General features: G+C 50.2%; 1 protein-coding gene across 3 annotated transcripts in view; it reads right to left on the bottom strand.

Annotated features, from left to right (window-relative positions):
• Positions 1-23206, bottom strand: part of DNAI1 (dynein axonemal intermediate chain 1) — a 134126-nt gene that overhangs the window by 64258 nt on the left and 46662 nt on the right. For all 3 annotated transcript variants that reach the window (XM_073556692.1, XM_073556693.1, XM_073556691.1), the window contains exons 15-19: positions 19313-19402; positions 16963-17050; positions 10000-10079; positions 4284-4432; positions 3102-3201 (exon numbers count right to left, since the gene is read on the bottom strand). In XM_073556692.1, the coding sequence (XP_073412793.1) occupies positions 3102-3201; positions 4284-4432; positions 10000-10079; positions 16963-17050; positions 19313-19402 (507 nt within the window). The remainder of the gene's footprint in view (positions 1-3101; positions 3202-4283; positions 4433-9999; positions 10080-16962; positions 17051-19312; positions 19403-23206) is intronic.

Here is a 23206-nt window from a genome sequence, read left to right as displayed (position 1 = left end):
AGCAATTGTCCACATCCTAAAACGCATTGATTACATAGTCTCCGGCCATCGCCATCTGACCTGCGACCTCCGAAATCTCTGCAGGTAGATCCTGCTCCTGAGCGACCTTGTTTAATGTTTCTGACCATGATATCATAGCCTTGGCTACCCAAGTTGCTGCGAATGAGGGAGCGAGCGCTGACCCTGACACCTCATATACTGAGCGAGCTAAGCTCTCTATGAGGCGATCCGTGGGATCCTTAATTGAGGAAACACTAGGAACGGATGGCAGGGTCTTAGTGGCTAGGCGCGAAACCGGAGGATCCCCAACGGGGATTTCATCCATTTTTTACAGAGGTCCGGAGCAAACAGATACCTTGTTTCGAGTGCCTTTTGACCCGAGAAACACCTGTCTGGACGTTCTCTGTGCCGCTGCACTATGTCCTCAAACTCCGGGTGAGAGGAAAAAATTCTGTGCGGGCGCTTCACTCACTTAAATGCCACTTTATGCCCCGTAGCCGCTGCAGGATCATCCTCAATCCCCAGGGTCTGATTGACGGCTTCTATGAGGCTGTCCACTGTTTCACGTGACCCTGGAGTGTCCAGGTCAAGGGGCTCGTCTGAGTCGCAATCTGCGGTCTGCTCGCTCTCAACCACTGGTGACGGGGAGCGAGAAGCAGAGCTTACGGATGCCAAGGCACCGGATGGACTGGGCGACACTGTGTGGATTCGTTTCCTCCGGGTCTGCCTGGAGTGAGAGCGTGCCATGCAGGCCGGAGGCTTTTGTGAGGTGGAGGTTCCCTCTACGGCCGGCGAGCCATTGTACCTGACCCTATCTGGGGCTTGAAGGGACTCTATTGCTCTCGTAAGCGACACCATGGACTGTGACAGAGATAGGGGCCACTCCGGGGACACATTGGCTACAGTCGCAGGGGAGGTCTCCCGGGCGCGTTCGTAGTCACAGGCTTCGCATAATTTTTTTTTTTTAATGCATGACCCTGGACCTGCGAGCGCGGACTGGTCTCCCATTTGGGTCACAGCCCGGGCTCAAGCTGCTTAGCAGCCAACACATGACGAATGCACTCACGCTCAGTCTAGAATGGCCGGTGGCTGGCTTTGTGCTCGTGGAAACCTAACCCCACAAGAAATGCATGAAGGAACGTGTGCGATTTACCCTTTCCCGGTCATATTGCTGCCAGGCCTAATTTATATGAGTGTTGAGGGGAAGGGAGGAGGAGGAAAAAAAAACACCTTTAATCGCCCGCAGCGCGCCTCTAGGGTCGGGGGTCACACTTACCCCATCCTGTGTCCCCACGTGTTCCTGCCTCTGCTCTGCGCTGCCCAGCGTTTGTTTCCTCTAGGTAGGCCGGGACGTTCCTCTCCCGGTCACGGCCTACCCTGCGATGAAGCCGAGGGCTCAATTTGTTCGGCGTCCGCCCTAGCCCGGGAGCGGCGCCGAAAATGACGTCATGCCGGGGGCGGGACTTTCGCCCGCGGCCTAGTCACAGCCGAAGCCGCAGGCTAAATTTTGCATGCCCGCCGCGGGGTGGGGGGGGCGCGCTGGCGGCCTTGCCTTTTCCCCCTGCAATCCCTGCCGCTGGAACCCGGCGTCCCCGCCTGGCAGAAGGAGGCAGGAGGGAGGAGAGGGAAGAAGATTGCCTTACACTCCCTAAGATGCCTGGAGCTTCAGTGGATTCCCTGGAACGCTGCCGCAGGGCCCTCCCCAGCACTCCATACCTGACTCCAGATCTAGCACGCCAGGTAGAGGGGATGGGGTTAATTTCTGGACGGTGCAGGCACCCTAGCTCTGTCTAACCCCTTCAGGGGGTGAGGAGAGGGACCGTCCGCCGCCTTGCAGGACCGCCGTCTAGCGTTGGTGGAGCAGTGGGGGCCGCACAGACTAGCCTTGTGCCTCTGTACAAGCCCATGGTTTCGCCCGTTGTTGGTTTGGGGAAATCGGACCCTTTCAATAGGATGCGTTGCCCGTCTTATCTTCATAAAATAAAAAACAAAAATAGAAGTCTGGGGATAAAAGCCCAGATATGTCCCTCGGTGCGGGAAAGGATACGTGGAGACGATACTCAACACGTGCTCGCCCATTGATGGTTTGGGGAGATCGGACCCTTTCAATAGGATCCGTCGCCCCTGTCTCATCTTCATGGAAAAAAGAAGTCTGGAGAAACCCAGACACGTGTGCCTCCAAAGACAATAAGCAAAAAACTGAGTTCCGCGCGCAATAGGGGCGAGGGTGTATACTGCGGAGGAGGAGCTAACCTCTTTTTTTCACTTAGTGTCAGCCTCCTAGCGGCAGAAGCATACACTCACAGTACCTGTGTCCCCCAATGAGGCAAAGGAGAAAAAAAAGAAGGAAGGAGTAAATGATGGACGGAAAAGATGGATGGGAGGGATGAAGGAAGGAAAGACAAAAGGGTGGGAGGAAGGAATAAAGGAAGGAAATTAAAAAGGAAAAGTAGATGAAAGAGAGGAAGGAAAAGAAGAAAGGAAGAAAGAGATAGAGGAAGGAAGGAGAAAGATGAATAGAGTGAGGAAAGTAGGAAGGAATATAGAGTGGAAGGGACAGAAGAATAGGCAAAGGGAGGAAAGGAGGGTGTATGAAAAGGAAGAAAGAAGGGAGGGGAAAAGGAATAGAAGGCAGAAGGAAGGCATATAAGAAGGAATGTGGGAAGGAAGGAAAAAAGAAAGAAGGCGGGACAGAAGAAACAGAGGAAAGGGAGAAAGAAAGGAAAAGAGGAAAAAGGGAGGGAAGAAAGGAAGGAAGGGAGGAGCAGGATGGAGGTAGTTTATGCCTCCAGCTGCAGAGACGAGGGACTGTGGTGTATAGTCCACAGCTTACGCTCCGGGGGGACGTGTCCCTGATGGAGGGATGATCGCTGACACAATAATGACTCCTCCATAATTACAGCATGACAGGACTCTCTCTCCAGAGAACACAGCAGGACAGAGGAATCAGAGCTCTGACCACAGCATGGTTTTGTTACAATGTATCAGTGCAGACAATGTTCTGTGTGCTAAACACCACATCACACATTGTCCAGAATAATCAGGATCAAAGTGTGAACTGACCAATAGAGGAAGACTTGATCAGAGGTGGCGGTCCTTACCTTGCCATCCGTAGTAACCGCTGCAAACACGGTGGAGGAGTACGGCGCCCACGCCACGTCTCCCACGGCGGAGTTTAAGTCAAACACGAACATGGGCTTCCTGCAGAGATGAAGGATGTGTCAATGTCACCGGATGATCGGCGGTCACGGCGTGCACTCGGTGATGGATGACCGTATCTCACATCTCTATACGATCAGATGATTTACTAGATAAGATATCAGGAATCATCCCCGGAGACGTCAGCGGGGCTGTCAGGGGATACACTGTAACAGACCATCAGCTGTGAGTGATGAGGATGGGGCAGGATACACTAACAGACCATCAGCTGTGAGTGATGAGGACGGGGCAGGATACACTAACAGACCATCAGCTGTGAGTGATGAGGACGGGGCAGGATACGCTGTAACAGACCATCAGCTGTGAGTGATGAGGACGGGGCAGGATACACTAACAGACCATCAGCTGTGAGTGATGAGGACGGGGCAGGATACACTGTAACAGACCATCAGCTGTGAGTGATGAGGACGGGGCAGGATACGCTGTAACAGACCATCAGCTGTGAGTGATGAGGACGGGGCAGGATACACTAACAGACCATCAGCTGTGAGTGATGAGGACGGGGCAGGATACACTAACAGACCATCAGCTGTGAGTGATGAGGACGGGGCAGGATACACTAACAGACCATCAGCTGTGAGTGATGAGGACGGGGCAGGATACGCTGTAACAGACCATCAGCTGTGAGTGATGAGGACGGGGCAGGATACACTGTAACAGACCATCAGCTGTGAGTGATGAGGACGGGGCAGGATACACTGTAACAGACCATCAGCTGTGAGTGATGAGGACGGGGCAGGATACACTGTAACAGACCATCAGCTGTGAGTGATGAGGATGGGGCAGGATACACTGTAACAGACCATCAGCTGTGAGTGATGAGGATGGAGCAGGATACACAGTAACAAACCATCAGCTGTGAGTTATGAGGACGGGGCAGATTTGGTGCACAGAGGCGACATTTGTCACAATCTGAGGGTCCTCACACTTTAGATCCCCCTTCCATAACCATGTTACATTGGGGCAGGGACCCCCATAACACAGAGCTGTCAGTAACCCTACTATGCATCTGTGGGGTCTCTGGCATATCGGGGGGGGGGATCTACGATGCCGGCAGGACATACTTAACGCTGTGCTCCCAGATCTTCACAGTCCAGTCGGAGCTGCAGGTGATGAAGACTTTGGGGTGGAATGGATTCCATCGCACGGTGTCCACCGCCATATTGTGAGTATCGAACGTGTCCAGGAACTGGCTGGAATACGCCTTCGAGCACTGTCAAGAATAAAAAGACATCCGATAAGAGACGACAGCAGAGCCCGGGTATCAACAGGCAGAGAGCAGGTGTAGTGGTGCACTGACATACTGAGCCTATGCTGAACTGCTCAAATAATACCACCACCATACTGTGCTTAAATAATACCACCGCCATACTGTGCCCAAATAATACCACCACCATACTGTGCCAAATAATACCACCATACTGTGCCCAAATAATACCGCCACCATACTGTGCCCAAACAATACCACCACCATACTGTGCCCAAATAATACCACCGCCATACTGTGCCCAAATAATACCACCATACTGTGCCCAAATAATACCACCACTATACTGTGCCCAAATACCACCATACTGTGCCCAAATAATACCACCACTATGCTGTGCCCAAATAATACCACCACCATACTGTGCCCAAATAATACCACCACCATACTGTGCCCAAGTAATACCACCATACTGTGCCCAAGTAATACCACCACCATACTGTGCCCAAGTAATACCACCACCATACTGTTCCCAAGTAATACCACCACCATACTGTTCCCAAGTAATACCACCACCATACTGTGCCAAAATAATACTACCATACTGTGAACAAATAATACCACCACCATACTGTGCCAAAATACCACCACCATACTGTGCCCAAACAATACCACCACCATACTGTGCTCAAGTAATACCACCATACTGTGCCCAAATAATACCACCACCATGCTGTGCCCAAATAATACCACCACCATACAATGGCAAAACAAGAATGTAATTCCCTGTTACACCACCACCATCGTACACCCAAATAATGCCATAGAGCGCCAGTATGGTGGGCACTGATTGGCAGTGCTTCGTCCCGGTGACTCCTGCCCCTGCGACAGTCCTTGCCATCTAAGCTCTCCCATCATGCACTGTCTCCTAGTGGCTATGCCCGGTTCTGCATGTACCTGGGCTCAGTCACAGTAATGGATGTGATATCAGTGAACGGATATGGCGGGAGAAGACTCTGCACATGGCGGAGCATTAATACTGACAATCAGGGTGCGCTGCGAGTGTTCAGAGCAAATGTCATCAACCCCGACACTGTCCACACCTCCACAGCCTGCAGTCACTATAGGGCCCCTCTACAGCGCCAGCAGCATTCGTCCCCCCACAGCGTCCCCTCTATACAGGCAGCACTCATCCGCTCCTCCACCCCGTACTGTTGTTATAGGGCCCCTCTATATAGGCAGCACTCGTCCCCCGCAGCGTCCGCTCCTCCACCCCGTGCGGTTATTATATGGCACCTCTATAGCGGTAGCACTCGTCCCCCGCAGCGTCCGCTCCTCCACCCCGTGCTGTTATTATATGGCCCCTCTATAGCGGTAGCACTCGTCCCCCCGCAGTGTCCGCTCCTCCACCCCGTGCTGTTATTTTATGGCCCCTCTATAGAGGCAGCACTCGTCCCCCGCAGCGTCCGCTCCTCCACCCCATGCTGTTTTTATATGGCCCCTCTATAGAGGCAGCATTCGTCCCCCCGCAGTGTCCGCTCCTCCACCCCATGCTGTTATTATATGGCCCCTCTATAGCGGTAGCACTCGTCCCCCGCAGCGTCTGCTGCTCCACCCCGTGCTGTTATTATATGGCCCCTCTATAGCGGTAGAACTCGTCCCCCGCAGCGTCCGCTCCTCCACCCCGTGCTGTTATTATATGGCCCTTTATAGAGGCAGCATTCGTCCCCCCGCAGTGTCCGCTCCGCCACCCCATGCTATTATATGGCCCCTCTATAGAGGCAGCACTCGTCCCCCGCAGTGTCCGCTCCTCCACCCCGTGCTGTTATTATATGGCCCTCTATAGAGGCAGCATTCGTCCCCCCGCAGTGTCCGCTCCTCCACCCCGTGCTGTTATTTTATGGCCCCTCTATAGAGGCAGCACTCGTCCCCCGCAGCGTCCGCTCCTCCACCCCGTGCTGTTATTATATGGCTCCTCTATAGAGGCAGCACTCGTCCCTCACACCGTCCGCTCCTCCACCCCGTGCTGTTATTATATGGCCCTCTATAGAGGCAGCATTCGCTCCTCCACCCCATGCTGTTATTTTATGGCCCCTCTATAGAGGCAGCACTCGTCCCCCGCAGCGTCCGCTCCTCCACCCCGTGCTGTTATTATATGGCCCCTCTATAGAGGCAGCATTCGTCCCCCGCAGTGTCCGCTCCTCCACCCCATGCTGTTATTATATGGCCCCTCTATAGAGGTAGCACTCGTCCCTCGCAGTGTCCGCTCCTCCACCCCGTGCTGTTATTATATGGCCCTCTATAGAGGCAGCATTCGCTCCTCCACCCCATGCTGTTATTTTATAGCCCCTCTATAGAGGCAGCAATCGTCCCTCGCAGCGTCCGCTCCTCCACCCCATGCTGTTATTCTATGGCCCCTCTATAGAGGCAGCACTCGTCCCTCGCAGCGTCCGCTCCTCCACCCCATGCTGTTATTTTATGGCCCCTCTATAGAGGCAGCACGCGTCCCCCGCAGTGTCCGCTCCTCCACCCCCTGCTGTTATTATATGGCCCCTCTATAGAGGCAGCACTCGTCCCTCACAGCGTCCGCTCCTCCACCCCATGCTGTTATTATATGGTTCCTCTATAGAGGCAGCACTCGTCCCTCACAGTGTCCGCTCCTCCACCCCCTGCTGTTATTATATGGCCCCTCTATAGAGGCAGCACTCGTCCCTCACAGCGTCCGCTCCTCCACCCCATGCTGTTATTATATGGTTCCTCTATAGAGGCAGCACTCGTCCCTCACAGCGTCCGCTCCTCCACCCCATGCTGTTATTATATGGTTCCTCTATAGAGGCAGCACTCGTCCCTCACAGCGTCCGCTCCTCCACCCCATGCTGTTATTATATGGTTCCTCTATAGAGGCAGCACTCGTCCCTCACAGTGTCCGCTCCTCCACCCCATGCTGTTATTATATGGCCCATCTATAGAGGCAGCACACGTCCCCCGCAGTGTCCGCTCCTCCACCCCGTGCTGTTATTATATGGCTCCTCTATAGAGGCAGCACTCGTCCCTCACAGCGTCCGCTCCTCCACCCCATGCTGTTATTATATGGCCCCTCTATAGAGGTAGCACTCGTCCCCCTGCTGTATAATGTGGCAGCGGCAGGGACCCACCCGGACGCCTCCTGCTCTCAAGGATTATCTGATATTTCCAGGAAGGTTTCCGCTTCACAACCAAATCCCATTACACAGATCCAGGAGGGATTACGGCGTCGGCCCTGACGGTCGAGGGGCCGATAAGTGGGTTTAGACGAAAGGGGAAATTTTCTCAAGAACTGAGAAATCCTTAAAGGAAAACTCCTGATTGCTGAACACTTTGCAGTGAATATCTCCGCTTCATGTTGAGGAATTGCATCAAAGTTTTGCGCCCACAGATCAGTAGTCACATCCAGAGAAACATCAAAAAAATGTGGTTCCCAAGCCCCAAGTGCAGGGCAAAATGGGAGATTGACAATGGCTACCTAATCAGAGAGGAGCTGCAGATTGGAGGTCAAATTCTACAGAACATCGACAGCAGCTCTGGATGTGACTGGAGGAAAATTTGTGAAATTACTCCAAAGCTTAGAAAGATGGAAAAACACAATAGCACCGAGCTGAAACTGGACAGGTTGTCTAGGGGGCAGCTGGGACTGTAGTGGTCCACGAGGATGACCCACAGCACCAGTGCCTGTAGGGGTCCACAAGGATGACCCCACCACACCAGTGCCAGTAGGGGTCCACGAGGATGACCCACCGCACCAGTGCCAGTAGGGGTCCACGAGGATGACCCCACTTCTAAGAGTGCCTGTAGGGGTCCACGAAGATGACCCCACTGCTCCAGTGCCTGTAGGGGTCCACAATGATGACCCACTGCACCAGTGCCTGTAGGGGTCCACGAGGATGACCCCACTGCTCCAGTGCCTGTAGGGGTCCACAAGGATGACCCCACTGCTCTACTGCCTGTAGCGGTTCACAATGATGACCCACCGCACCAGTGCCTGTAGGGGTCCACAATGATGATACACTGCACCAGTGCCTGTAGGGGTCCACAATGATGACCCACCGCACCAGTGCCTGTAGGGGTCCACAAGGATGACCCACCGCACCAGTGCCTGTAGGGGTCCACAATGATGATACACTGCACCAGTGCCTGTAGGGGTCCACAATGATGACCCACTGCACCAGTGCCTGTAGGGGTCCACGAGGATGACCCCACTGCTCCACTGCCTGTAGAAGTCCACAATGATGACCCACCACACCAGTGCCTGTAGGGGTCCACAAGGATGACCCACCACACCAGTGCCTGTAGGGGTCCACGAGGATGACCCCACTGCTCCACTGCCTGTAGAAGTCCACAATGATGACCCACCACACCAGTGCCTGTAGGGGTCCACAAGGATGACCCACCACACCAGTGCCTGTAGGGGTCCACAAGGATGACCCACCGCACCAGTGCCTGTAGGGGTCCACAAGGACGACCCACTGCACCAGTGCCTGTAGCGGTCCACAAGGATGACCCACTGCACCAGTGCCTGTAGGGGTCCACGAGGATGACCCCACTGCTCCACTGCCTGTAGAAGTCCACAATGATGACCCACCACACCAGTGCCTGTAGGGGTCCACAAGGATGACCCACTGCACCAGTGCCTGTAGGGGTTCACAAAGATGGTCTGACCACAGTAGTGCCTATAGGGGTCCACGAGGATTGACCCCCACCACCCCAGTGCCTTTAGGGGTCACCTAATCATGCCATGGGTAATGTGAGTGAAAATTTGTCTAAAGTGGTGGCTTCTGTGCATATCATGGCAGACATACTTGTTAAGGACGTGATGTAACCTCAGGTTTGGAACATTAGGTGCACCTTCACCTACAGGACCATCTCCGCACCCCTCAGCCCGGTTTGTGAAGCATGATCACGCTTGTCCTTACATTTAGGTGAAAGGCTTCATAACACTTCCTTCTTCATATTCCAGTAGCTCCCGCCCTCGCTGGTCCTTTAAGATTGGATTTTGGTCTGGGAATGACTCTGACTGGTCCTGACAGTGGCATTGGCCATCCACCACTTCTGATCCTTGGTGATTGGACTCATCTCTCAGGGGTCAGTGGTGACCCTGCTGGTCCTGACCGAAGCTCCATGATGACATTTCTACTGCCGGTCTATCTAGAAGACCCTTGGACTATCCCACCTCTCCTTCAGATGTCCTTGGCTCTTGACCCTGATCGCAGCTCATGTCTCTAACCCTGCCGGTGACCTGGTTCCTGCACTCAGCTTCTACGTTGCTTCTTGGATTTGTCATCTGGTTCTTGTGTTATTCTCCTGGTGTTGACCCCAGTTTGTCCTCTAGATTTGCTCCGGACTGCAGTACCATCCTCTCCGGCCATCACTGGTGGCCATCCTGGGGACTAGTCACCTACCTCTGTAGTCTGCATATCTTCACAGGGGTCAGGGATGAAGAACAGCACATTTTTCAAACTCTGCCCTTGATTGTTTCTTAGAGGGTCCGGTGGCAGACGTAATATTATATTAATATAAGGCTACGGTGAGTCTCTCACCTTATGGATCTTCCCTTCTTCTGTGCCAACCAGGAAGAGATAATCGATCTGACTGTGGAAATCAAAGGCTGTTCCGCTCCCTGCAAAACAGGACAATGGCGGTGAATGTAGGGAGGAAGTTCATCTTACCATGCAGCATCAGTCCGGTCTGTCACCCAGCTTTCCTGCTCCCTCCAGGCAGTCATATCCTCCCATCACCATCCAGAGCTGGGTACTGTAATCCCCCGCTCTGGAGTGTGTGTGTGTATATATATATATATATATATATATATATATATATATATATATATATATATATATATATATATATATATATGTCCCTCATCCTGGAGTGTATATACAGTGCCTTGCGAAAGTATTCAGCCCCCTGGTACTTTTCAACCTTTTCCCACATATGATGCTTCAAACATAAAGATACTAAATGTAATTTTTTGGTGAAGAATCAACAACAAGTGGGACACAATTGTGAAGTTGTACAAAATGTATTGGTTATTTTACATTTTTGTGGAAATTCAAAAACTGAAAAGTGGGGCGTGCAATATTATTAGGCCCCTGTAACTTAATACTTTGTTGCTCCCCCTTTTGCTGCGATTACAGCTGCAGTCGCTTGGGATATGTCTCTATCAGTTTCGTACATCGAGAGACTGAAATTCTCGCCCATTCTTCCTTGGCAAACAGCTCGAGCTCAGTGAGGTTGGATGGAGATCGTTGGTGAACAGCAGTTTTCAGCTCTTTCCACAGATTCTCGATTGGATTCAGGTCTGGACTTTGACTTGGCCATTCTAACACCTGGAGACGTTTCTTTGTGAACCATTCCATTGTAGATTTTGCTTTGTGTTTGGGATCATTGTCTTGTTGGAAGACAAATCTCCATCCCAGTCTCAGGTCTTTTGCAGACTCCAACAGGTTTTCTTCAAGAATCGTCCTGTATTTGGCTCCATCCATCTTCCCATCAATTTTAACCATCTTCCCTGTCGCTGCTGAAGAAAAGCAGGCACAAACCATGATGCTGCCACCACCATGATTGACAGTGGGGATGGTGTGTTCAGGGTGATGAGCTGTGTTGCCTTTACGCCAAAAATATCGTTTGGCATTGTTGCCAAAAAGTTTGATTTTGGTTTCATCTGACCAGAGCAACTTCTTCCACATGTTTGGTGTGTCTCCCAGGTGGCTTGTTGCAAACTTTAAACAACACTTTTTATGGATATCTTTGAGAAATGGCTTTCTTCTTGCCATTCTTCCATAAAGGCCAGATATGTGCAGTGTACGACTGATTGTTGTCCTATGGACAGACTGTCCCACCTCAGCTGTAGATCTCTGCAGTTCATCCAGAGTGATCATGGGCCTCTTGGCTGCATCTCTGATCAGTCTTCTCATTGTTTGAGATGAAAGTTTAGAGGGGCGGCCGGGTCTTGGTAGATTTGCAGTGGTATGTGTTATGATGAGTCACCGAAGGAGGGAAAAACAAAATACCAGCTAAGTCCAGAAAAACCAGAGAGGTTGGCAGCTATCGGATTGCAGACCCCTGGACCTATCCACAACAACTAGCAGTAGCCGTGGGGGGTTCCTACGGTGCCCTAGACCCCTCGATCACAGCCGGAGAACTAGATAGCCTAAAGACAGAAAGGGGAAAAACTAAACTGCCCCAGAGCAGACCCCAAAGCAATAGGCAGCCCCCAACATATAATGACGGTGAAGCCAGATGAAAACACTAACACAGATAGAAAGATAGGTTGAGCAAATGATGGGGCCCAAGCTAACTACATAGGACAGGATAGGAAAGCTGCTGTCTGACATCCGCAAAAACCCTATCAAAATGAGCCAACCGACTGATAGGAAAAACAGGCCCTGAAGTCGCTAGGCTTCAAAAGACTATATCAGCACTCAGGTATATTCTGAAGACAGAGCAAAAGATCAACAGATCAGAGACAAAAATGGAACTCAGCTCACCCCCGGCCGGGGATGGCAGAACTCCCAAAAAACAAGGCAAAACAAAAACAAAACTGAAGAGTACAAAGCAGAGCAGAAAAACTTAGCTTTGAGATGCAGGAATCAGACTGGTCTCCAAGAATCCAGCAGGAAAATCACCAGCCAGGAAGAAGGGCGTCGGCAGCCTTATATCCAGTCCTCAATTCCAGCCACCCAGTCATCATCTGGCTGCCCAGGTGTTTGATAATCAGCCTCACAACCTTCCTTCACCAGAGGAGGGAGTTCATCAGACCTCAATGGTGTAGGGAAAAATGAACTCACAACAGTACCTCCCCCTTGAGGAGGGGTCACCGAACCCTCATCCATGCCACCAGGGCGATCCGGGTGAGCCCGATGAAAGGCACGCACCAATCTTTCGGCATGAATATCAGAGGCAGAGACCCAGGAATTATCCTCCTGACCATAACCCTTCCACTTAACCAAATACTGGAGTCTCCGTCTAGCCAGACGGGAATCCAGTATCTTTTCTACCTCATATTCCATGTTACCTTCAACCAATATAGGGTCAGGAGGTGCCACCACAGGAACTACTGGTTCAACAAACCTCTTCAACAAGGACTTATGAAACACATTATGAATTTTAAATGTGACAGGAAGAGCCAACCGAAAAGAGACCGGATTAATAATCTCCAAAATCTTGTAAGGTCCAATAAATCTAGGCTTAAACTTAGGAGAAGCCACCTTCATAGCGATATTTTTTGATGACAACCAAACCAGATCACCCACCTTAAACTGGGGACCAATGGTCCTACGCCGGTTGGAAAACCGCTGGGCCTTTTCCTGGGAGAGAGACAACTTATCCACTACTTGGTCCCAGATCTGGTGCATTCTCTCCACCACAGTGTCAACACCTGGGCAGGCAGAAGGCTCCACCTGCCCTGAAGAAAATCGAGGGTGAAAACCAAAGTTACAAAAAAAAGGTGACATCAAAGTGGCAGAACTAGATCTATTATTTAAAGCAAATTCGGCCAAGGGCAAAAATGAAACCCAATCATCCTGATCGGCAGAAATAAAACATCTCAAATACGACTCCAAAGTCTGGTTTGTTCTCTCAGTCTGCCCATTGGTCTGAGGGTGAAACGCAGAGGAGAAGGACAACTGAATTCCCAGCTTAGAACAGAAAGTCCTCCAAAATCTAGACACAAACTGAACTCCTGTGTCAGATACAATGTTCTCAGGAATCCCGTGCAAGCGAACCACCTGTTGCAAAAACAAGGGCACCAACTCAGAGGAAGATGGCAACTTAGGGAGTGGTACAAGATGGACCATCTTAGAGAATCTATCACAAATCACCCACATAACAGTCATTCTCTGAGAGACAGGCATATCAGAGATAAAATCCATTGAAATATGGGTCCATGGCCTCCTGGGCACCGGCAAAAGCATCAACAAGCCACTAGAGCGAGAACAAGGTTTAGACCGGGAGCAAGTCCCACAGGACTGCACAAAATTCCTGACATCATGAGACAAGGCGGGCCACCAAAAAGACCGACTCACCAGATCTCTAGTACCAAAAATACCTGGATGACCAGCCAATGCAGAGCAATGAACTTCAGACATCACTCTCTTCCTCCACTGGTCAGGAACATACAACTTTCCACTGGGACAACGCTCAGGTTTGTCCTCCTGAAACTCTTCCAGAGAGGGTCTCAAATCGGGCGAGATGGCAGAAAGAACTACCCCCTCGCCTAAGATGGTAGCAGGCTTAGTCACAACAGGAGAATCAGCAAGGAAACTCCTAGAGAGGGCGTCTGCCTTGACATTCTTAGTGCCCGGAAGAAAAGAGACCACAAAATCAAAACGTGTGAAAAACAAGGCCCACCTAGGCTGTCTAGGATTCAAGCGCTTGGCCGACTCCAGGTAAATCAAATTCTTGTGGTCAGTAAGGACCACGACTTGGTGTTTGGCTCCCTCCAACCAATGTCTCCACTCCTCAAATGCCCATTTCATGGCCAACAGTTCCCGATTCCCCACATCATAGTTACGTTCGGACGGGGAGAACTTTCGGGAAAAGAAAGCACAAGGATTCATTTTAGATGTCACAGGATCTTTTTGGGACAACACCGCTCCTGCACCAATCTCAGAAGCGTCCACCTCCACCTGAAACGGGAGTGAGACATCAGGTTGCCGCAAAACCGGAGCAGAAGTGAATCTTCGCTTCAGCTCCTGAAAGGAAGAAACAGCCTCCGGAGACCAATTCAGCACATCAGCACCCTTCCTAGTCAAATCCGTCAATGGCTTGGCAATACCAGAAAAATTAGCTATAAATTTCCGATAAAAACAAGGCAAAACAAAAACAAAACTGAAGAGTACAAAGCAGAGCAGAAAAACTTAGCTTTGAGATGCAGGAATCAGACTGGTCTCCAAGAATCCATCACCAGCCAGGAAGAAGGGCGTCGGCAGCCTTATATCCAGTCCTCAATTCCAGCCACCCAGTCATCATCTAGCTGCCCAGGTGTTTGATAATCAGCCTCACAACCTTCCTTCACCAGAGGAGGGAGTTCATCAGACCTCAATGGTGAAGGGAAAAATGAACTCACAACAGGTATGATACTCCTTCCATTTCAATATGATCGCTTGCACAGTGCTCCTTGGGATGTTTAAAGTTTTGGAAATCATTTTGTATCCAAATCCGGCTTTAAACTTCTCCACAACAGTATCACGGACCTGCCTGTTGTGTTCCTTGGTCTTCATGATGGTCTTCAAACAGAACCCTGAGGCTATCACAGAGCAGGTGCATTTATACGGAGACTTGATTACACAGGTGGATTATATTTATCATCATTAGTCATTTAGGACCACATTGTATCATTCAGAGATCCACAATGAACTTCTGGAGTGAGTTTGCTGACCTGAAAGTAAAAGGGCCGAATAATATTGCACGCCCCACTTTTCAGTTTTTGAATTTCCACAAAATTTAAAATAACCAATAAATGTTGTTCAACTTCACAATTGTGTCCCACTTGTTGTTGATTCTTCACCAAAAATTTACATTTGGTATCTTTATGTTAGAAGCATGATATGTGGGAAAAGGTTGAAAAGTTCCAGGGGGCCGAATACTTTCGCAAGGCACTGTATATATGTCCCTCATCCTGGAGTGTATATATATGTCCCCCGTCCTGGTATATATATCCCTCATGCTCATGGATACCAGGCACCGTGCACATATGGTAAATATATGGATACAGTATATATATATATATATATATATATATATATATATACACACACACACACACACTGTATGTGCACGGTGCCTGCTATATTTTTATCACTGACAAAGACATAAACAGTCTCTATAATTTTATAACAGACCAGTTAGACGCTCCTAATCAACTCGTTACCTGCATTACAGACAGCTGTCTTACATGGTCACCTTTATAAAAGACTCCTGTTCACAGACTCAATTAATCAGCCAGACTCTAACCTCTACAGCATGGGCAAGACCAAACAGCTTTATAAGGATGTCAGGGATGAGAAAATAGACCTGCACAAAGCTGAAATGGGCTACAAAACCATAAGCAAGACCCTGGGTGAGAAGGAGACAACTGTTGGTGCAATAGCAAGAAAATGGAAGAAATACAAAATGACTATTAACCAACATCAATCTGGGGCACCATGCAAAATCTCACCTCGTGGGGTATCCTTGATCATGAGGAAGGTGAGAGATCAGCCTAAAACTACACAGGGGGGAACTTGTTGATGATCTCAAGGCAGCTGGGACCACAGTCACCAAGAAAACCATTGGTAACACATTACGCTGTAAAGATTTACAATCCTGCAGTGTCCGCAAGGTCCCCCTGCTCAAGAAGGCCATGTGCAGGCCCGTCTGAAGTTTGCCCATGAACACCTGGATGATTCTGTGAGTGATTGGGAGAAGGTGCTGTGGTCAGATGAGACAAAAAATTAGCTCTTTAGCATTAACTCAACGCACAGTGTTTGGAGGAAGAGAAATGCTGCCTGTGACCCAAAGAACACCATCCCTACTGTCAAGCATGGGGGTGGAAACATTATGCTTTGGGGGTGTTCCTCTGCTAAGGGCACAGGACTACTTCACTGCATCAATGGGAGAATGGATGGAGCCATGTACCATAAAATCCTGAGTGGCAACCTCCTTCCCTCTGCCAGGACATTAGAAATGGGTTGTGGCTGGGCCTTCCAGCAAGACAATGAACCAATACATATAGCTAAGGCAACAAAAGAGTGGCTGAAAAAGAAGCTCATTAAGGTCATGGAGTGGCCCAGCCAGTGTCCAGACCTTCATCCCATAGAAAACGTATGGAGGGAGATGAAGCTCCGAGTTGCCAAGCGACAGCCTCAAAATCTTAACGATTTAGAGAGATTTCTGCAAAGAGGAGTGGAGCAAAATTCCTCCAGACATGTGCGTAAACCTCATCATCAACCACAAGAAACGTCTGACTGCTGGGCTTGCCAACAAGGGTTTTACCACCAAGTATTACGTCTTGTTTGCCAGAGGGATCAAATACTTATTTCTCACTGCAAAATGCAAATAAATGTATATAATTTATCCAATGTGATTTTCTGGATTTTATTTTTCATATTCTCTCAATGTTAAAATTAACCTCCCCTTAAAATTATAGACTGTTCATGTCTATGTCAGTGGGCGAACTTACAAAATCAGCAAGGGATCAAATACTTATTTCCCCACTGTATATGTATATCCTAGAATATATCCCCCATCCTGGTATACTGTATGTGTATATGTACGCGGCACGAGGACAGCAATGAGTATACTGACAGCCCCTATTCCCAGCGTCGTCCACGTAGCATCTGTATACCAGGCACCGTGCACATACAGTACATATACCTGGCATCGAGCAGGACCGTCCGGATACCAGGCGCTGTGCACATACCAACTGTGTACCTGGTGTCGGCTGTACCGGCCATATACCCAGTGCTGGTCACAGTCGATACACTGGACAGGGTGGTTAGCAGAGGGCTCTGTGCTCGTACCTTGTGTCTGCAGCTGTAGCCCCTCCACAGCATCCTGTGCAGAACTTTCCACTGACAACCTGATGACGTCCGTGTGAACCAGCTCATTCTACAACAGAAGACGTGACGGGTATTACACCACATGGCAGCAGCTGGCAAATAATCTCCTGTCAGAGAGAACGAGCTAATCTCAGAAAAGAAGCAGTCCGCCAAATATAACAGTCCCCACCTCATACACTGCATGACTGATCCTATACTGATCCTGAGCTACATCCTGTATTATCCTCCAGAGCTGCACTCACAATTCTGCTGGTGCAGTCACTGTGTACATACATTACATTACTGATCCTGAGCTACATCCTGTATTATACCCCAGAGCTGCACTCACAATTCTGCTGGTGCAGTCACTGTGTACATACATTACATTACTGATCCTGAGTTACATCCTGTATTGTACCCCAGAGCTGCACTCACAATTCTGCTGGTGCAGTCACTGTGTAAATACATTACATTTCTGATCCTGAGCTACATCCTGTATTATACCCCAGAGCTGCACTCACAATTCTGCTGGTGCAGTCACTGTGTACATACATTACTGATCCTGAGTTACATCCTGTATTGTACCCCAGAGCTGCACTCACTATTCTGCTGGTGCAGTCACTGTGTACATACATTACTGATCCTGAGTTACATCCTGTATTATACTCCAGAGCTGCACTCACTATTCTGCTGGTGCAGTCACTGTGTACATACATTACATTACTGATCCTGAGTTACATCCTGTATTATACTCCAGAGCTGCACTCACTATTCTGCTGGTGCAGTCACTGTGTACATACATTACATTACTGATCCTGAGTTACATCCTGTATTATACTCCAGAGCTGCACTCACTATTCTGCTGGTGCAGTCACTGTGTACATACATTACATTACTGATCCTGAGTTACCTCCTGTATTATACCCCAGAGCTGCACTCACTATTCTGCTGGTGCAGTCACTGTGTACATACATTACATTACTGATCCTGAGATACATCCTGAATTATACCCCAGAGCTGCACTCACTATTCTGCTGGTGCAGTCACTGTGTACATACATTACATTACTGATACTGAGTTACATCCTGTATTATACCCCAGTGCTGCACTCTCTATTCTGCTGGTGCAGTCACTGTGTACTTAAATTACATTACTGATCCTGAGTTACATCCTGTATTACACCCCAGAGCTGCACTCACTATTCTGCTGGTGGAGTCACTGTGTACATACATTACATTACTGATCCTGAGTTACATCCTGTATTATACCCCAGAGCTGCACTCACTACTCTGCTGGTGCAGTCACTGTGTACATACATTACTGATCCTGAGTTACATCCTGTATTATACTCCAGAGCTGCACTCACTATTCTGCTGGTGCAGTCACTGTGTACATACATTACATTACTGATCCTGAGTTACATCCTGTATTATACCCCAGAGCTGCACTCACTACTCTGCTGGTGCAGTCACTGTGTACATACATTACTGATCCTGAGTTACATCCTGTATTACACCCCAGAGCTGCACTCACTATTCTGCTGGTGCAGTCACTGTGTACATACATTACATTACTGATCCTGAGTTACATCCTGTATTATACCCCAGAGCTGCACTCACTGTTCTGCTGGTGCAGTCACTGTGTACATACATTACTTATCCTGAGTTACATCCTGTACTATACCCCAGAGCTGCACTCACTATTCTACTGGTGCAGTCACTGTGTACATACATTACTGATCCTGAGTTACATCCTGTATTATACTCCAGAGCTGCACTCACTATTCTGCTGGTGCAGTCACTGTGTACATACATTATTGATCCTGAGTTACATCCTGTATTATACCCCAGAGCTGCACTCACTATTCTGCTGGTGCAGTCACTGTGTACAGACATTACATTACTGATCCTGAGTTACATCCTGTATTATACCCCAGAGCTGCACTCACTATTCTGCTGGTGCAGTCACTGTGTACATACATTACATTACTGATCCTGAGTTACATCCTGTATTATCCTCCAGAGCTGCACTCACTATTCTGCTGGTGCAGTCACTGTGTACATACATTACATTACTGATCCTGAGTTACATCCTGTATTATACCCTAGAGCTGCACTCACTATTCTGCTGGTGCAGTCACTGTGTACATACATTACATTACTGATCCTGAGTTACATCCTGTATTATACCCCAGAGCTGCACTCACTATTCTGCTGTTTTGTTTTTAATAAAACTTTAGGTCACTTTAGGAACCAAGCTCCCAGTTTGGCAGTAAAGTGACTGTGGTGAATGACAGGCAGGGGGCGCTACTGCGTAGGCGGGAACCACTCACCTTAATCAGGGTCCAGGACACGACTCGGCAGTCTGAAGACACAGAAAAGAAGTTCAGGTTCTTGTCCAGGTCGTCTTTCTGCCATTTCACCTGGAAGAGAGAAGGATAAGCCCCGAGGTGACATGCTTCCCGTGCTCCGTCGCCTTCTTTATAGATGCTGCCGCTCCAGACACCTCCTGTTATTGTACTGACGCTGAACTATACTCTAGTCACATCCAGAGCTGCACTCACTATTCTGCCGGTTGTCACACAGTTCTGGTAGCGCTGTGGTATCAGTCCGCTTCAATCACAGTTCATGGAGCAGTCCATGTACTACATCTCCCACTGTCCACTGCCTCAGCACAGACCAGCATGGGGCAGGAGAGGGATGCGAGGTCCTGCAGCCTAAAAGGAAACCATCAGCATGGCAGCTCTGGATGTGAATAGTGAAGTTATGCAAAGTAAAGGGTTAATACTACATTGCACAGTGCGGCCACCTCCTCTCTCCCAGACTTTGGTTGGTTTCCTCTAATGCTCCCTTGTCACTGGCACAACCATGGTGAGGGCAAATGCGACACTGCAAGTCTCAGGGGCAGCACTGTCCCTTAAGGCGTCCTCACGATTTCCTCTACAATCCTCTCCTCATCCTCGTTAATTAATCTTGGGATTCTTTTATCAGTACGGTTAATATTTACTCCATTAGAAGCTTCTGCAGGAAGTGAGAAAATCAATAAGAGGATCCGTCTCCCTACAGAGCAGCGCAATTAATGCACTAAGCAGCGGAGACGCAGCAGAATGTCAATGAGGAGCTCGCCAACCAGGGTCTGTGCCGGCCGTACAATGAGGAGCTCGCCAACCAGGGTCTGTGCCGGCCGTACAATGAGGAGCTCGCCAACCAGGGTCTGTGCCGGCCGTACAATGAGGAGCTCACCAACCAGGGTCTGTGCCGGCCGTACAATGAGGAGCTCGCCAACCAGGGTCTGTGCCGGCCGTATAATGAGGAGCTCGCCAACCAGGGTCTGTGCCGGCCGCATAATGAGGAGCTCGCCAACCAGGGTCTGTGCCGGCCGTACAATGAGGAGCTCGCCAACCAGGGTCTGTGCCGGCCGTACAATGAGGAGCTCGCCAACCAGGGTCTGTGCCGGCCGTACAATGAGGAGCTCGCCAACCAGGGTCTGTGCCGGCCGTATAATGAGGAGCTCGCCAACGATGGTCTGTGCCGGCCGCATAATGAGGAGCTCGCCAACCAGGGTCTGTGCTGACCGCACAATGAGGAGCTCGCCAAACAGGGTCTGTGCCAGCTGTACAATGAGGAGCTCGCCAACCAGGGTCTGTGCCGGCCGTACAATGAGGAGCTCGGCAACGATGGTCTGTGCCAGCCGTACAATGAGGAGCTCGCCAACGATGGTCTGTGCCGGCCGTACAATGAGGAGCTCGCCAACGATGGTCTGTGCCGGCCGTACAATGAGGAGCTCGCCAACCAGAGTTTTTGCCGGCCGTACAATGAGGAGCTCGCCAACCAGGGTCTGTGCCGGCCGTACAAAGAAGAGCTCGCCAACCAGGGTCTGTGCCGGCCGTACAATGAGGAGCTCGCCAACCAGGGTCTGTGCCGGCCGTACAATGAAGAGCTCGCCAACCAGGGTCTGTGGCGGCCGTACAATGAGGAGCTCGCCAACCAGGGTCTGTGCCGGCCGTACAATGAGGAGCTTGCCAACCAGGGTCTGTGCCGGCCATACAATGAGGAGCTCACCAACCAGGGTCTGTGCCAGCCATACAATGAGGAGCTCGCCAACCAGGGTCTGTGCCGGCCATAAAATGAGGAGCTCGCCAATGATGGTCTGTGTCGGCCATACAATGAGGAGCTCCCCAACCAGGGTCTGTGCCAGCCATAAAATGAGGAGCTCGCCAACGATGGTCTGTGTCGGCCATACAATGAGGAGCTCGCCAACCAGGGTCTGTGCCGGCCGTACAATGAGGAGCTCGGCAACCAGGGTCTGTGCCAGCCGTACAATGAGGAGCTCGCCAACGATGGTCTGTGCCGGCCGTACAATGAGGAGCTCGCCAACCAGGGTCTGTGCCGGCCGTACAAGGAGGAGTCCGCCAACCAGGGTCTGTGCCGGCCGTACAAGGAGGAGCCCGCCAACCAGGGTCTGTGCTGGCCATACAATGAGGAGCTCGCCAACCAGGGTCTGTGCCGGCCGTACAAGGAGGAGCCCGCCAACCAGGGTCTGTGCCGGCCGTACAATGAGGAGCTCGCCAACCAGGGTCTGTGCTGGCCATACAATGAGGAGCTCGCCAACCAGGGTCTGTGCCGGCCATACAATGAGGAGCTCGCCAATGATGGTCTGTGCCGGCCGTACAATGAGGAGCTCGCCAACCAGGGTCTGTTCCGGCCGTACAATGAGGAGCTCGCCAACCAGGGTCTGTGCCGGCCGTACAATGAGGAGCTCGCCAACCAGGGTCTGTGCCGGCCATACAATGAAGAGCTCGCCAACCCAGTGAGGCAGATGTCTCAAGTTTCATGGTGAAACATTTCTGAGCTCACCACCACGTGCAGGTTATTAAAGCCGGTGACGCTGGTCTATGACAAAGCAGCGGCGCCCGGGTCCTCTTACTTATACGATAGCTGATGTGTCCAGGCGGCAGATGGCTGAGGTGGGTGGCGTACAGCAGAACCGATCAATACCCCGGACACATCACAGAGCGATAAACCGGACCAGAACCGACTGCCCCACTGTTATCAGGACGCAGTGACAGAGACAAAACCGGGAGGCAGTATATACAGAACTGGGGGGGCAGTATATACAGAACTGGGGGGGCAGTATATACAGAACTGGGGAGGACAGTATATGCAGAACTGGGGGGGTCAGTATATACAGAACCTGGAGCCTTGGTGAGAGAGGTAAAGAAGAACCCCAAGATCACTGTGGCTGAGCTCCAAAGATGCAGTAGGGAGATGGGAGAAAGTTCCACAAAGTCAACTATCACTGCAGCCCTCCACCTGTCGGACCTTTATGGCAGGGTGGCCAGACAGAAGCCTCTCCTTAGTGCCAGACATATGAAAGCCCAAATAGAGTTTGATAAGAACACATGAAGGACTCCCAGACTATGAGAAATAAGATTCTCTGGTCTGATGAGATGAAGATAGAACTTTCTGGTAATAATTCTAAGCGGTATGTGTGGAGAAAACCAGGCACTGCTCATCACCTGCCCAATACAATCCCAACAGTGAAACATGGTGGTGGCAGCATCATGCTATGGGGGTGTTTTTCAGCTGCAGGGACAGGATGACTGGTTGCCATTGAAGGACACATGAATGCGGCCAAGTACAGAGATATCCTGGATGAAAACCTCTTCCAGAGTGCTCTGGACCTCAGACTTGGCCAAAGTTTCACCTTCCAACAAGACAATGACCCTAAGCACACAGCTAAAATAACAAAGGAGTGGCTCCAGAACAACTCTGTGACCATTCCTGACTGGCCCAGCCAGAGCCCTGACCTAAATAAACCCAATGGAGCATCTCTGGAGAGACCTGAAAATGGCTGTCCACCAACGTTCACCATCCCACCTGACGGAACTGGAGAGGATCTGCAAGGAAGAATGGCCGAGGATCCCCGAATCCAGGGGTGAAAAACTTGTGGCATCATTCCCAAGAAGACTCATGGCTGTACTAGCTCAAAAGGAGCTTCTAATCAATACTGAGCAAAGGGGCTGAATACTTATGACGATGTGAGATTTCAGTTTTTCTTTTTTAATAAATTTGCAAAAATTTCTACATTTCGGTTTTCTTCAGTCAAGATGGGGTGCAGAGTGCACATTAATGAGAAAAAATGAACGTTTTTGCATTTACCAAATGGCTGCAATGAAACAAAGAGTGAAAAATGTAAAGGGGTCTGAATGCTTTCCGTATCCAAT

Source organism: Dendrobates tinctorius, unplaced genomic scaffold (assembly GCF_039654945.1).
Source record: "Dendrobates tinctorius isolate UK_male_01 unplaced genomic scaffold, ASM3965494v1 ptg000237l, whole genome shotgun sequence".
In the NCBI taxonomy this organism is placed as follows: Eukaryota; Metazoa; Chordata; class Amphibia; order Anura; family Dendrobatidae; genus Dendrobates; species Dendrobates tinctorius.
Note: the sequence above shows the minus strand (reverse complement) of the source record. Positions and strands in the feature narration are given on the sequence as shown.